At 39.2% G+C, this 12,283-nt stretch overlaps 1 protein-coding gene across 1 annotated transcript in view; it reads left to right on the forward strand.

Moving 5' to 3' along the window:
- Positions 1–1,239: 1,239 nt before the first annotated feature.
- Positions 1,240–12,283, forward strand: part of LOC149110802 (uncharacterized) — a 44,688-nt gene continuing 33,644 nt past the window's right edge. The window contains exons 1-7 of the mRNA XM_089292332.1: positions 1,240–1,260; positions 1,344–1,398; positions 5,007–5,720; positions 6,330–6,454; positions 6,943–7,004; positions 8,104–8,255; positions 10,335–10,640. Coding sequence (XP_089148458.1) covers positions 1,240–1,260; positions 1,344–1,398; positions 5,007–5,720; positions 6,330–6,454; positions 6,943–7,004; positions 8,104–8,255; positions 10,335–10,640 — 1,435 coding nt within the window. The remainder of the gene's footprint in view (positions 1,261–1,343; positions 1,399–5,006; positions 5,721–6,329; positions 6,455–6,942; positions 7,005–8,103; positions 8,256–10,334; positions 10,641–12,283) is intronic.

Below are 12,283 nucleotides of genomic sequence, written 5' to 3' on the forward strand. Positions count from 1 at the left end.
AATAGAGCGGAAGTTGGATATTGCGGTGGTGTGACATTATCGCGTTCATGGGTAGAAATTCCTCAGTAGGAAGTACCGGATTTTTTTCTCGAAATTAATTTTTCACATGAATAAAACATCTCTGCAGTTACCATGCAGTTATGCTAATGAGGCAAAATTTTGACCCAATATGGTGTAAAATCTCATAAGCGACCACCTCCAGTAAGCGACCAGCTAGGCTTGATACAGACACTTTCATTACTATCGTGACGTAGATATTGTGTTTTGCGATTTGGTCTAGCGTGTGTTTGGCGACGAACACAGGTATTTGTTTCTTGTTCTCACTGGGTGAGCTCATTTGTTGAGATTAGCCATTATAATTGCTAATTGGTTTTGGTTTTGCAATACAACGGTTTAAAAAACAGATTTTATTCATACAACGAAGCATAACCAACCGCGGACACGAAAACATTTTGTCCGGAGTGCAGCTCACCTCCAGGGCGTTTCCGAACTGAGGACCAAAGTGCTGAGTAAAATAGGAGAATTGTTCTCAAACTACAATACAATGTTGGAGAACTTGCGAGCTCACCGTATTAGTTGTACCCACTGTGGTCCATAGCAGGTCAAGCGTTCGAGAGGAGGGGCTCATTTAGCCGACTCTTACAGTATGATAATAGGAAAAAGCGGATGCAACAAAAATTCTAACATATCCTTGAGGCACAAGGGTCTAAAAACAGCAATGATGAGACACAAGTAAACATTTTCTTTTGTTTTAGACCCCAAGCCTCGGTGCATCTTGTGACAATTAAGGCATTTTAATTCATAGTTATGACGTAAACGTAAGCAAGAATGTCCAGTGATGAATCGACTGATTCTGCTGCACTGTGGTTCAGCCTTCTGCGGGCCGGGTTGTCTGTGCTGATAACGGCGAAATAAACGATATATACGTGAGAACCTGAGAGAAAGGATAGACGGCGAGACACTGGGCAGGGAGAGAGTTAGCGTTTGATTACGTGGCCGTTCGAGTAACCGCGTCTGAACGCGTGAAACCATTTAATCGCAGGTGTATTTTAAATGAATTTAGAAACGGAATCCAAACAAATCCTTCTCAACAGGACACTAAGTTCCTTAATAATTTAATACCATCCCCCTTGGATCACTTTCTTGAATCTGCAGTGAGAGAAACAACCGTCCATCGAACACCAAAGGCTTTGACGACTTGTGTATCCTTTTAAGGCCTCTTTGGCCTTTGATTGAACAATGATTTCTCCACGAACGCTGGTAAGTCTCCAGAAAATGAGCTATTGATCTGATCAGTCTTGACACGTTTATTGAAGAACGCGTTCTTTTTTTCATCCTGGCAGGTGTGTTTAGTCCTCTCTGCAACTCTTTGGTCGACAGCTTTGGTGATGACTGCCGGTAAGTTAGCTCAGTTTGGTTTGTGCTTATTTTCATATTCTTTAGCCCCAATGAAACTACTTAATCTTTGATGTGCAAAAGTTCTTACATGTAACTTTAGGCTTTTATCTTAAGACATCGTGGAATGTGCTAAAGTCCTTGAAAAGTCCTTGACGATCTTTTAGTTAGTCTTGAGCAGTCTTTAAAAGCATTGACCATGTTTGCAAAAGCAGCTGGGTAGCTTAAACGTTTTGCTCAGTTTAACGTTCTGAGAAAGGTGGTCAGTGATAAAAATCCTGAACTGAAAGGCACGAACTGAAAAGTTAGATGCTTTGAAAGACATCTAAGGTTATGCAATAATTATTGCGCCATAGGTGTAATACTCGATTGCCTGTAACTTTAGTGCAATGAAGCCTTGCCATCATTAACAACAACAAGTTAATTGCTTGACAAATATTTTTGTGTCCTGGGAAAATCTTTGAATTCTGTCTGGCTGAAACTGTACAAAAGATGTTTTCAAGCAGTTGATGTGTCTTCAGCTGTTACGTTTATGGTGAGCTCAGAAGTTGAATATCGATTCTTTGAATTACCTCAAAAACACGAAGCCTGTTAAATGATACACTTTTATGAACGTATTTTGTATAGCGTGACTCTTGAGAAAATTATTAATTGATCTATAAGGAGATATAATTCGCAGGGTGTTTTGTTTTCCAATTTTGCAACGTGTTGAACATCACTGAAGATGAACTTTAGTTACCATTTTTGGCTTACGTAAGAAAGTCTCTTTTCTTTTCATTTACATCACTATTTTTCCCACGAAGAAGAGTTATTCAAAGTAAGAAAGAAAATTACTACTTTTACTAAATTTAGATGTAAAAGTCGAAAAATGTTTTTGTTCCTTTTGCATAATGTAAAATGAGAGGTATGTTTATGGAAGAACAAACATTTAATTTGCAAACAGGTGCAAAACAGCTTTTTCTTTAAGATGCAAAATGGAAAATTTGTCCGACCACTCACTGTCAGTATCTGACGTTCAGGTATTTTTGCAAAACTTCTCAGCGTTTGTCAAAAAAAGACATGTGGAATAAACTGTGCTCAGTTCTAGAAGTCTGCAAAATTTTTCAATGCAGAAAGTACATGATGAATTGCCTGCAGTGATTACGAGACAGCATTTGGTAATAAAATGAATACCGTTTTTATGTTATTGTTATTTATTATTTTTTTGCAAGGAGTTAATACACAGCGTTATTTCTTGTATATCTTTTGATATTTAGCAGAGGCTTGAGTTTAAAGATAAAGCTCACGTAGAGAGTAGGGAGCTTAAGCAACGACGACGACGACGACGACGACGACGACGACGACAACGACGACGACAACGACGACGACGCCGAGGGCGACGCCGAGGGCGACGCCTTGTTTGGTGAGGTTTTCATTGCCGTCGCTTTCGTGGTCTGCTTAAGCTCCCTAGTATGTGACAAACAGAACGGATATTTTTCCTCTGTATTTAGACGATTACAGCATATATGCCGCACTCTTATTATAATGCGTAAAAAACGAGTCAGAGATCATCATAACGGGACATGTTTCGAGAGAATCTAAAATTCATTAGACGCCCGATGTACTGACGATTTTTAAAAAACATGAAAACATGAAAACAATGGAGAAATTCGAGTTGGCGTGGTGTCCGATCTGGAGTTAAATTGTTTCACAAGCAAATTCATACAGTAGCTGAAGCAAGCAATGAATAAAGATTTTGTGGCAATCAGAACTCGCTTCTGTCTTCCAACGAAGCTTCTGAACGATTTGTTTATCTTTAAGATTTCCACTCGCAGTTCACATACATGTATGATTCAGTTCATATGTGAATCGCATAGCTCAAGGTCTCAATTCGCCCACCCACAGTTCTCATTAGTGTATAATGCAAATAATCACATCCTAACAATAGCTACAATTAGAATTGCTTGCTTTACCTATCAAGTGCTAATTACCACTTGTGGAGAGGCCAAGCAATTCTTTCTAGAAATTATCGACACGTGTGATAGCCAGTTTGATGTTTTTAGGCATTTAATGCGTCATAGAAATCACATATGTACCTTGAGAACAAGAGAGACAAGGAAACCCTTTCCTTGAGCAAAAACAAGAGTTCACACAGTGTTCTTTCATATAATGTAAGCACCTTTCAGATTGATGAAGAGAGTCTGTCCTGATCGAAGAGACGCACCGCATGTAGGGGATCTGTAATTTAGTTTCTTCCCTTCTCCGTATAAAGCCAAACACGGTTTCAAATATTCAGTGTCCATATTTCTTTATCAAACGAGTGAAAGAAATAATTGGTACATATTACAGGGTAAAATGTATAGTTTTGATTTCTATTCTAGGATTTGACCTGCAAAACGGAAACAAATGTTACAAAATATTTAATTCATTTTCTTGAGAATGAAATTAGACCTGCGTGTTTAATATGACAGAAGCCTTTGATAGGGGGTCTCTCTCCATTTCACCCTTCAAACAACTAATATTTAACCGGGCAATTTTCACAATTGGAGTTTTAAACAGCATTTGATCAATTTCCTCGGTTTGAAAGATTTGTCCAAAAAATTGATGTCTCCTTATTCGAGCTCAAGCTGTACAGATCGTAACAGCGGCTGCTAATCGAGCCTATACAAATTGGTAAAATTATGTGGAAAAACCAAAAATTACTCTATAGCGACATAGCAACAACTGTACTTGGATCTGCCACATATCGCGCAAGGCGATGGAGAGAACGAGTTCAACGGTGAGTAGAGTACTAAAATGCTAATTCTTTGCGCTGCAATATGTTTCTTTTAACGATGCACACAGAACGAGCTCTCAAATTATTATGTAACATCCCATGGAATACATGTGCTTCGAGGCCTTGATGTAAGTTATGGTTATCATTAGCAAATATTCATTTTTCACTTATTCAGTCGTATAAATTACATATTTTTAAAATAATTATGTACTATTAGCGAGTATCTTAGCAATATTTCACTTCACTTCATCAGTGAAAGAACAAGACGACCTCCAAAACACAAAAATTAATACTGAAAATTGCAAGAGCCAATATTGATTTAGACTCATAGAAGAAATGTCCTCTTGGTAACCGTCAAAAGGTCTGAAATTTAACCGTCAACCGTCAACATCGGAAAAAAATTAACTGTCAGCCGTCAAGGCTACCCCCTGCCCCATTGAGACCCCCTTGATATGTTTCTTCGCCCTTTTCCCTGTGCATAATATATTACTGCCTCAAGATATTGAAAATGGCAGAGTGAAAAAACATTGGGGCATTCTATTTCATGACTCAAGCCGTAGTAGTTGCAGCTGGCAGGTCAGCTGCCGTCTTTTCATTTAAGTTTGCAGGTTTCTGTAAAATCATCAATATGAAGATGATCATTTAGATTGCGGTTGCTAGATACTATTTTTTGTAGCCTATTCACAATGCCTGTATGTGCGCTTCGCTGTTACGCCAATTTGGTTCGTGACGATTCTTTTCGCGTTCGGGAAATAGGCTGTAAACAGTCTAACCCTATAAAACTAATATTGTGCAGTTATGACTGTGTAATATTTAAAGGCGAGACAGTTATAAATTGTCCATTTTTTTTTTTCAGAATTTTACTCCTTTTATGAGGACGCGGATCATTACTGGGACTTCAATCTTCCAAATAACATAGTTGACAACATAACCTCGCAACAAGGCTCCTTCTCCGGTGACGTCATAGCCAAGCGTTCTCCCACAGGAAATGGATTACGTGTAGGGCTGAAGGCTGTAATTAATCCACTACCTGAATTTGGGGACGAGTGTCCTGTGAATCCATCGCTATGCACTCAAGGTCTCACTGTCTCCGTGTTTATCAAGGTAATGGAGTCAGAGGAGTCAGATCGTCATGACCACGATCGAGAGGACAAGTTTCTGTTCGGAAATATCAACAGAGATTCTCACCATATTGGGGATTATAACGGATTCGCGGTTGCTGTTAAAGGTGACAGATTCCAGATAATTGTTAACAGTCAGAACCACGTTTGCTCCAGCTACCGGGCGAGCATTAGGAGGTATTTATGGTCTCATTTGGTGTTTACTTGGAAGGACCCTGGGTTACCAGGTGGTGGACTTGAAATCTTCGTAGACTCGAGCCGAATATTTTGGAAATTTAATAACGACTGTGATCGTAACACTGGGAATCGCACGCTACTTCGACATCTTAAAATTGGATCTCAAGATGATGACCATTCGATTACTGCTGAACTCGATCATTTAGCAATTTGGTACCAAAGCTTCCAGGCCAATAATTCTATCCTCACAGCCCCGTGGGTCCACGTAAGAGGTAAGGTATAGTTTTATTTCCTTTTGGTAGAATGGAATTAAGTGAAAGTAGACTTCAGGTTAGCTCATTTGTAGTATATATTTGAAGTATATTTAAAAGATTGCGGGGTCATTTCTCAACGTTAGCTAAAGAAAGCCTGTGATATCTTCGGTCAAGAGAGCATGAAGGGTAAGCGGGTTAGTCCTCCATATAGAAGGATTAATATTTATAGATCACTTCCGGTTTAAAAAATCCCAGGAGGGTCTAGAAATAGCCAATCCTGTGACGCGAAGTGTTGTTCACGTGGACAGCCAAGGCCACTTAACAGGCAGTTTTCATCTTCCAAGAAAACATCTACGCAACGTTTATGGTAACATTATCCGCGAGCAAACTGCATAACGTATCTAATTTCTATTATATAACCTTTCTTGGGGTTAGTATGCTTCTGTGACTTGAAAGTGGGCTCCAGAAACTTTCAGATGTCCTTTATTCTGGTCGGGATCAGTGAAATATATAATCTTGTACCAAAATACAGATTTTGCTTTTTTCCCGTCCGCCTCCAATCTTTGCTCACTGTGGAATAAGCCTACTCTTAAAAGTATTCTTGTAACACATCACATGATTTTGCAGATAAGAGTTGGATTCCAATTGATGCTTACTTGGATGTCGTACTTAAGGAACTACCTTGGCATCCCAATTTAGCAGTAAATCGGTCCACCGAATACAAGAACTTAGTAAAAGAGTTTGATGACAGGGTGCGTCTGTTTTTAATTTTTATTGAGTAATTTTAAGGTAGTGCGAAAGAGATAGTACGTTGCTGACGCTTTCCTCAGCCACGAATAAATGTTTTGAATGGGGACCTCCTTACAGGTGGAAATAAATGCATTCCAGTGTACATTGTGTGTATTCCTTATGACTTGCCCTTAACTTGTTTACAAGGTCGAGGTATTTTACCCCTCTATTTCTGCATCGTCCGGCCCTTGGAATTAGGGCATTCCATGGCTTGGTCAAATGGTTGTAGGCAACCATGCAAACTGGTTCTGAGAAACTCATAAACAATATTCACAAATAAAGGCCACCCAATTTAAGGGAAAATCTAACATATTCTTTTGTAAAAGAGTTATATCTAAAGTACTACAGCGCTTGTGGCCTAAGAATGGTTATCACCTCAAAATGTACGCCGTATATTTGATTTCTAGCTCGAAACTAACTTAAAGTGACAAAATGACTTTCTCTGTATTAGATGAGCAACTTAAGCAACTCCCTCCATGGAAACATTTTGAAGGCTGAAGTATCTAATTTCAGGTGAGCTTATTACGAATGTCTCTTATGTGGTTTTGTGGCAAGAACACAAATGACGCTATCACAATGCTTGACATGGTTGGAAGCAGTTCCAAGAGCTTTACCTTGATGTCACAATTAATTTTTTTTCAAAGATTTTTGGGGTTAGGGGCAGAGCCACCCTAAATTTTTGAACTCTTAAAGTGGCTTTGAAAGCCTTCCCACAATCAAGGAACAGTTTTAAGGCCTTAAAGCATGGGGTCCACGATCGCGTTCTATCGGAGAATAAAAAGCTATGGGAGAATCAATCATTATTGTGGGTTTTCAAGGTCTACTAAACGAACAATAGAAACGTCTTTTCTCGCTTACAAAACCTGAATTTAAAAATGCTCAAGATTGTTGGGGAGAGTCCGAAAGCACGTATGAAACCGTTTTCTGCTGCTCGGGTCTACGTAAGCTTGTAACTTTCACGGGGTATTGTATTCATAGAATGCAGACACACTCGTCGTTTTATGATATATTTTCTTAAAGTGCTACTATGATAAAAAAAAATTCACTTCCCTTTTTTCTTTCAGATTTTAAAAACGTGTTTGTTTGACACTTGACTGGCAAAATCTTGAGCTTCGAATTTTATCCAAAGGCTGTTTTCTTTGAGTGCAAGTTTAGGATTTCACGGTCCGCCATTTCACATTCAAGACTCACCGATTGGACCTCAGAGGGTTGGATCGAGGATAAGATGACGTCAAAGACTCACTATCTTAAAATTGCAGCGTGTAAACGCAGCTTATTGTACATGCAAAACACGAGTTTAAAAGTCTGAAAGTTCGAAACTCCCTGTGCTGCATATTATTTTAGGCGCGTTTACACACATTGCATTTTTAAACTAGTGAGTTTTTGACGTTATCTTATCCTCGATCCAGCCCTCTCAAGATTGTAAAGTTAGTAATGGCGGACCATTAATTAGGAAAATTTCAGTCAAAATAAACAGATGTCTTTTTGAAATAAAGGCTTAAAACTTCGGTCACTTAGTGGTTCAGTTTATAGCTTTGAAATACGAAGAATAAGTGGAATCGATTTTTGATCACAGTAGCACTTTAAATAAAATTATCTTACTCTCTCGCAGCCAGTTAGGTGATGGCAACGTAACCGCGAGGATGTACTTCAGATTTTTAAGGAGCACTTGGGAAACCCTACTGCAGCTACAGGAAACCTTTGAAAATGGAACTTTGTTTAACTCAGTCATCGAAGTTCGCACCTGTTCAGCCTCTGACGATAGTAAGTAGGCCCTGTCAAACTTAACCACTTAAATGATTAGATCTTTTCCGGCCTCTTGCTCTGCACGACGTGATGGAAGCATGGGATTTATTGAGTCTTGTTTGCTTGTAGCCACTTTTGACTCGTAACCATGGTAACTATGTTACTATATTTAGCCAGCAACATGATTCTGGAATTAAACGGATAAATTCCAAGACCCAGGTCTTACGAGCATGAACTGAGCCTTGATAAATTTACATTTTTGGCTTAAATAAATCGTATACCATCTCATTACCTTGAGTGAAAATCTCTGAGAAATCACTCCCTTTGATTTCAGAAACATAGCTTGATTGTCAACTGGTTTGAGGTATTATTTAGCTAGTTTTTCATCAAAAATAGCTACAATTCAATTGGTCGGAAATCTTGAAGCCTTAAAAGAATTAAAACAAAACGAAACAAAGCAAAAACTTTGCTCTCAAGGAGATCAAGCAATATAAAATGCAATCACTGGATTTCAAATTCATTGAAAAACTTAACGCAGCCAATTTATAGCTCCAACTCAGGAAAACGTTGCGCTGATTTTCACTCTATCGTGTCGGATCGCCTTACAATTGTACATTTCAGTGCGAATTTATGAATTCATAAAAGGCGCGATTGCTTTCTGATGATTTTTCGGAGTAAGTAAGTAAGTAAACACTTTATTTAGCGAGGGTAACACTAAAAAACTTGTGGCCCTAAGATAATCAAGAAATGAGGCATGCCATAATCTGTCTAGCCAGCATAACAATAACATGAAATGTTTCTCACACTTTCACTCATCACGCGGTAACACGGCCAGGCCAAGGGAAAGCGCTAAGCTCAACCCTTTTTATTTGCACAACACATTGCCACTTATATTACTTAAACACAGGTATCTTACACCACTGACATTACAACACTCCACTGACAGAAAAATACTTACATTACTGATTACTCACATTAATTACAACACGGGTTACTTACACTGCTAGCAATAATGGTGATTACTTTTGTTGTTTAACATTGCGCAAAATACGACGAAATGTACAATAAAAAGCTTGCAAAAATTATTGAATTGCTCAAAAATTGACCAGACAAATTTGAAGCAATAAAAAAATAGTATATCGAGATGCAGATATATCTACAATGCAATGCAATAGTCATCTCGTTTCGCCTTTCTGGATGCCCTCAGTTAGTGGTGGCTTTCCGCTCGCACTCACTATTTTCTTTATCATGGCCGCGTTAATTATCGGAAAGTAAGTGAAAGTGTGCCAATTATTTCATTGTCACTATTTAATCTATTAAGTCGTGCGGGCGTATCTTTCAAAAACACGCTGAAATAGTTTTGTTCTTCTTAAATTTTGACTGCTCTAAACTTCACCGGCAATTTTCTCGAAAGTACTTTCACAGCAATTCTTGCTAATGAGCCATCGTTAGCCAACTAAGTCAGGCTGAAGCTCCATAGATCGTATTTCCAAAAAATAGCTGTTAAGTTGTTCTCTTTCATGTAAAATAGGGTATGACGTCATCACGTTGTTATGGTAACTCAGGTGTTGGTAAAACGTACCTCATTTGAAGCTTTAATCCTTCTCTTGTAGACCAGTAATCTTAGATTTGTTGTTGGATTGATTATGGTGGTGCTCTAGTCGAAAAAAATCGTTACTCAAAAATCCGATCGGCCATCTCGCGTCAAAAGACTAAATGTTCACGGGCTGAGACTGTTGGAGTACGAACTTCGTAAACTTGGTTTGAAGTGTTGTCGGGTATTCAACGAAGCTCTGTACGGTACACCCTATCCATAGTACAAGATTCATTCCTTGAGGCTAAATAAGGAAACGCGTGCTTTCATTTATACAGAAGAAACTCTTGTTACACGAGAGAGCTCAACGAGCCTTTATTAGGCCAGACTGGTATATACAACGTAAACGTACTTTTTTTCTACACCCTTAAGATTCGTAACTTCATCCTAGTTAAATATGGCACCCTCCAAGCAACTCATTTAGAGTCCAAAACACAGCAGTTGCATAACGTAGATACCTTATTCTTTGGATCCAACAATTGCTATTGTTATTTTTTGTACAGATTTCTGTCATGTCCCCAGCATTTTGTCGTCTAGCGGAGCAATTGCAAGTAATTGGTTACGGGTCATTTTCAGTCAACCTCAAGTAACTGAAAACAGCATTTTATACGGTTACTTGGCAATCACTCGCGAATTGGGGACCTTTACCTGGAGAGAAACAATCTCACGGCCAGGTTTAGGCCCAACGATGTATATGGACATTGGTTCTCTCAAGCCGTTTAGGAATTACACTGTACGCATTTTCCCTAAGAGTTTCCTTGGGTACCGATTTGGAAGCGAGGCTAGAATGTTTCAAACTAAGGAAGCAGGTATGAAATGCACTAAACCATGTTTAGTATATATAGATCTTTGGGGCAGTTTTCGATTGAGTGTCGTAAAACCAAAACCAAAGGAATCAATCTAGCCAGTCACAAAAGTCATGGACAATACAGTGAACCAATCAAAACTCGAAGTAATTACATGTAGCTGACGCGAAGCGCGGGAAAACGCGTGCGAGCGAGTTACAATTGGTTTGCTTTTATTTCTGATTGGTGGAAAAGTTACGCGAGGCTTTTATGCCAGTCGTGTAGCCTAGTAGTGGAATACCAATTTTGTTTCGACACTCAAATGCAAACCTTTCTTATCACAGCTATACTAAATTGAAATTTCTCTTTGCTCTCGTTTCATTATATTGTAGCTCTCACCTCTCAGTGGGTTCGTCACGTGGGCAAAGACTGAACAAATTTATCATTTCTTTCAGCTTTCTCTATCCACTCGTTTGCTCGATTCATTCGTCTCTCATCACGATGCGCGCGGTCTTCCAAATATTGCAGGACCAATATATAGTAGCCATGTCGTTACACTTGTTAAAGTAGAAGTTGGACATGCTTTGAAAAAGACCATATGTGCATACGCAGCTGATTTTAGCATCTGAGTGATACACGGTCAAGATTCATAAGTTGCTCAAGGCGTCATACATTCATGCAATTATGACTTCGAACATAAATCGGGCGTTGAAAACGTAGAATGAAGACTGCAGACCTTAAACTTAGTAACACCGGAGGTAGGATATAAGTATAGCGTTAGGGTCAACTTACTACAGACTCACAGACCAGGACAAAAATGGTATTTCTGACAACGTAGTATCGCGGAACAGGCAAAAATAGCTGTTTTACGGCACGAACCAGAGGAATAGATCCGTGTAATGGTGTTTATGGTTAGTTTCTTGGGATGGGTATACTAGTCCGTTACGAACTTGAACCAGTTTAGGTTAGCACCCTTTGTTTCCCAGTAAACCCCTCCCCCCCACCCCCACAAGAGTTCGTGGCACCACAGCTGATTTTAGCATCTGAGTGATACACGGTCCATATTTTGATAATGTGGTTTTGGCTTTTTGTATCCAGCGGCGTCGTACTTGGCTACTTTAAGAAACTTGTTTCTTCGCAACATGCACGGAAATTAAGTGAACGTTGATAAGCTGGGGGCATTCCTGCGGCTATGAGGTGCCTGCTGGCCTACAGGCTCTTGTATCTACACAGTTGTGTGGGCCTTTTTGGTTAGCGTGGGCGAAATTGCAGAGTTATTTTTTGGCTCATTCACAGGTCAACCGGAAACATGTCGGGCTTAAAATAAGCTTGGAAAAAACTGGAGCGCAGTTTTTCTAAGGAAGATGTTTCACTGAAGAATACTAGGCTATGTACCTCGTTGGAAGGGTTTCATTAGATGAGTAATTGTGAATGAGTTACCGTACTTTTCATTAATCTTACCTTTGGAGGACCCATCTAAAAGTTTTTCGCCATAGTTATGCTCTGACGCTAAGAGGATTGTATTGTAGGCATCTGTCAGTAGGAAGGTGCAAGATTTGAGAGACGGTCAACCAAAAGTGCTCACAACATTAAAAGAAATCAACCGATGAGGGCTGCTCATGTGTTTTACCGGTGTTATATCAGTTGTGTGGCCGAAGCATTTTTGA

This window comes from Orbicella faveolata, unplaced genomic scaffold, assembly GCF_042242905.1.
Source record: "Orbicella faveolata isolate gen_17 unplaced genomic scaffold, um_ofav_v1 contig_24, whole genome shotgun sequence".
NCBI lineage: Eukaryota > Metazoa > Cnidaria > Anthozoa > Scleractinia > Merulinidae > Orbicella > Orbicella faveolata.